Source organism: Pyxicephalus adspersus, chromosome 4, assembly GCF_032062135.1.
Source record: "Pyxicephalus adspersus chromosome 4, UCB_Pads_2.0, whole genome shotgun sequence".
Lineage (NCBI taxonomy): Eukaryota > Metazoa > Chordata > Amphibia > Anura > Pyxicephalidae > Pyxicephalus > Pyxicephalus adspersus.
The window spans coordinates 143029034-143032171 of NC_092861.1; the positions used below are offsets into that span (position 1 = coordinate 143029034).

Genomic DNA, 3138 nt, shown 5'->3' on the forward strand with positions numbered 1-3138 from the left:
GATGCTCCTATGTGTTCTAGAAGGGCCAGGGGTTATATATAAATTAGGAATAACATTTTTTAGAATGAGCATCACTAATTGACTCTGAGGCTACATGCTACTTTTAACGTAGGGATTCATTTGATTAGCACCACTATAAGGTACATGGTCAGCATATTCCAGGGAAATCTCTGGTCTTTATTTGGAAACAGTGTTCTCTCTGCAGAGGTCCAATATGCCCCCTGATATGTCCAGAACTAGAGCTCAGAGGTTGAGAAGAGGGGTGTATTTAACCTCTGCAGAGCTATTACTGGCTTCACACCATGGATCATCTGCAGCATGCTGACCAGGAACTGACTTTTCGACTTATGCTATGGCTGATTTTTTGGGACAATCCGCTGTAAAACTTTTTGGACTTGGATGCACCTAGAATATATTTACGTAATTTAAACTTGCAGCTCTGTTGGGTTTTACCCTCTTAACAATTATACACCTATCACCAGAATGCCCAAATTATCATCATCACCACTTCCATCAGCTATCACCATAACAAAAGCTTGCTTTTACTTCCTAAATGGATAGAAAGGACAGAACAGCCTAAAGAAAAATCAAAAGGGTTTTTTATTATATGTATTTATATAAAAAACATAAAATCACAGATATAAAAGCTTAGCTACAACAAGGGAGATTTAGCTTTTGTTTTTGGGCCTTTAACACAAAGCAATTCAGTTACTGACCATTTGCTGCACTTAATTTCTAATTTAACATCAAAATGAATCCCTGTTATTTATTTATTCATTTATTATGGTTCACTAGTATTTTTAATTATTCAGAAATCCAATCATTTAAATTATTCAGATTTTTAGAATCCAACATTTGGTTGTCATACCCCCGAGGCATATAGATACCTCCAGGTAAAAACACCTAAAAAAAAAAAAGCTTTCAGGGGTTAGAAACCCATTGCACATGATAAAGTAATTGCATGCCTATGCCATATATATCTAGTGGAACTTGTGATTTAATTATAAAGAACAATAAAGCCATTTTTACAGTGATCATAAAAGCTGCTATTTGGAGCAGGAATCATCCTAAAATAGCATAATTTATTGTTTTATATGTATAATGGGTCCATGCCTGATTTATTACAAAGACGTTTTATGTTAGGAGATAAGCGAGTGTTCCTTGCAAAGGGAAATTTCCTGAGCCATAGAGTATCCCAGTGTAGCTGATGGAAAAATCCAACTTCTCTGGTTTCTGTAATTCTTCTTTCAGTTCCTGCATTAGAATCCTCTTTGTTACCTGCAAGAAACACATGAAAAAAGAAAATGATATTCTTCACACTTATTTACTAATCATTTGAATGTAAAATGAAGCTAGTATGTGCACATTATATTGGAATACAGTATTTATTAAATACAAATTCCATTCTTTTAAAATAAAAAAAATAACCTATTGTCCTTTGTAAGATGAAATACTTTTCCCTCTCACTTCTGGGTTTTATAACAACTACTGTATCCCAACCCACTTCTGGTAAGTCCACAGGGTCAAGGACACTCTAATGGTGTGTCATCCAATCATTCTTTGCAGTATTCAGGATCACCCACCCCAGCAGAGAGTCCATGACAACCTGGGCTTTATTTTTTGGTCTTTGTCTTACACTTACCCCTTCCTCGCTAAAGCACAGGCATCTCTCTCCTGTACAAGTGGGCAGTTCTGTTTCTGGGCATGCCTCTGCTCCCAAGCTTTATCAGTTTTGTCCAACTTGCCGGACAATCAGGAAATAGCCACTTTATCATCCCTGGCTATTTAGCTAGCTCAGACACAGCACTCAGCATTTGTGCAATGTGTCTGCACTAGGGCCAAGCCCCCTAGCTCTTCTGAGCATTTCCTGTACACCTGTTGGTTAATTCAGTATTTTCCCTGTCCAGTCTGTTAACCCCTTGTTGCCCAGTCTGTTTTTCTCCAGCCTATTCTCTTGTGCTGTTACAGTGTTTCTCTCTGTCTCTGGATATTCCTCTGTCATCAGTGTCTCCTGTGTCACTAGTGTTTGCTTCCTGGATCCTTGGTGATTAACCCCTGGCCTGTGACCTGACCTCTCTTGCCTGCTGCCTGCCTTGACCCCGGCCTTCCTTGACAACTCTTCTGCCTAGTGATTTGGTACCGTGTACCTTCCTGCCCACCCTGGTGTGCCCAAGGACTGCAACCTGGCATTAACCAGCAGCCCAACATCCTCACCACTAGAGGCTCTGGAGAAGACCTGGTTACTGCTTAGACTCTGCGCCGTGGCCCTTCTCAGGGCAAGTGCAAGCTGTAGTGCCCCCTCAGGGCCCTGTCTGTCCTAGCGTGACAGTCCTAAACTCAAGTTATTTTGATTAAGGTAAAAATTAAACATTGACTTTTTTCTTTATATTTTCTATATGTGCCTATAGCACATATAATACTAAAAAAATGCCTTTCTTTCAGCCTGATATCAATAGAGGCAAGGTTACATATAATGCAGAATATTCAGAGGACACATTATACGAGTGATGATTCATGTTCAGCATGCTTTGAAAACTAAGTGCCATAGGTGAATCCTTTATCACATGTAATTCACCTGTATTGAGCAAAGCAACAGTTTTGCTTTGGGGCGTCTTCACATTTGTCCATTTTCTTGACATACAACACATAAATTTGTTTTTCAAGTACAATTTCCAATCCTTCCTATGGGTCTGGTTTGTCTCCTAGAATGTTGCTACCAAAATTGGTCTCAAATGCAAAATTTCCTCCAGTTCTTTTAACAGCAAACGTTTACACTGGTGGCAATGTGGCACGGCAGTTACCCAGCATCCCACCTTTTGGCTGCCCACTGAGAATGAATGGGGGTGGCAGTGGGCACATTAGCACTCCCTACTATTACCTACCAACGTTCAAATGCTGGAACCAGTGCACCAGTATAGGCAAAGACAACAATACAAATCTGACAAAGGTTCTAGAGCCTTTTAGGCCCTTTATTAAAAGTCTTTGCTGGGGCAGATGCTCCAAGTTCAGTCCCATGCATACCAGAACTACATCTCTCAGGAGCTCTTGCCCTCTAAACAGAATATTGCAGAGATGTACTGCAATTCTAGAACACATAATGGCTTCATTTAGTGGATGTGGGCATGTCATTTACCAATG

At 40.0% G+C, this 3138-nt stretch overlaps 1 protein-coding gene across 1 annotated transcript in view; it reads right to left on the reverse strand.

Annotated features, from left to right (window-relative positions):
- Nucleotides 1-619: 619 nt before the first annotated feature.
- LOC140330156 (spermatogenesis-associated protein 7 homolog) overlaps nucleotides 620-3138 on the reverse strand; it is a gene marked incomplete in the record, with an annotated part of 92702 nt that continues 90183 nt past the window's right edge. Inside the window, 1 exon segment of the mRNA XM_072410469.1 lies at nucleotides 620-1278. Coding sequence (XP_072266570.1) covers nucleotides 1135-1278 — 144 coding nt within the window.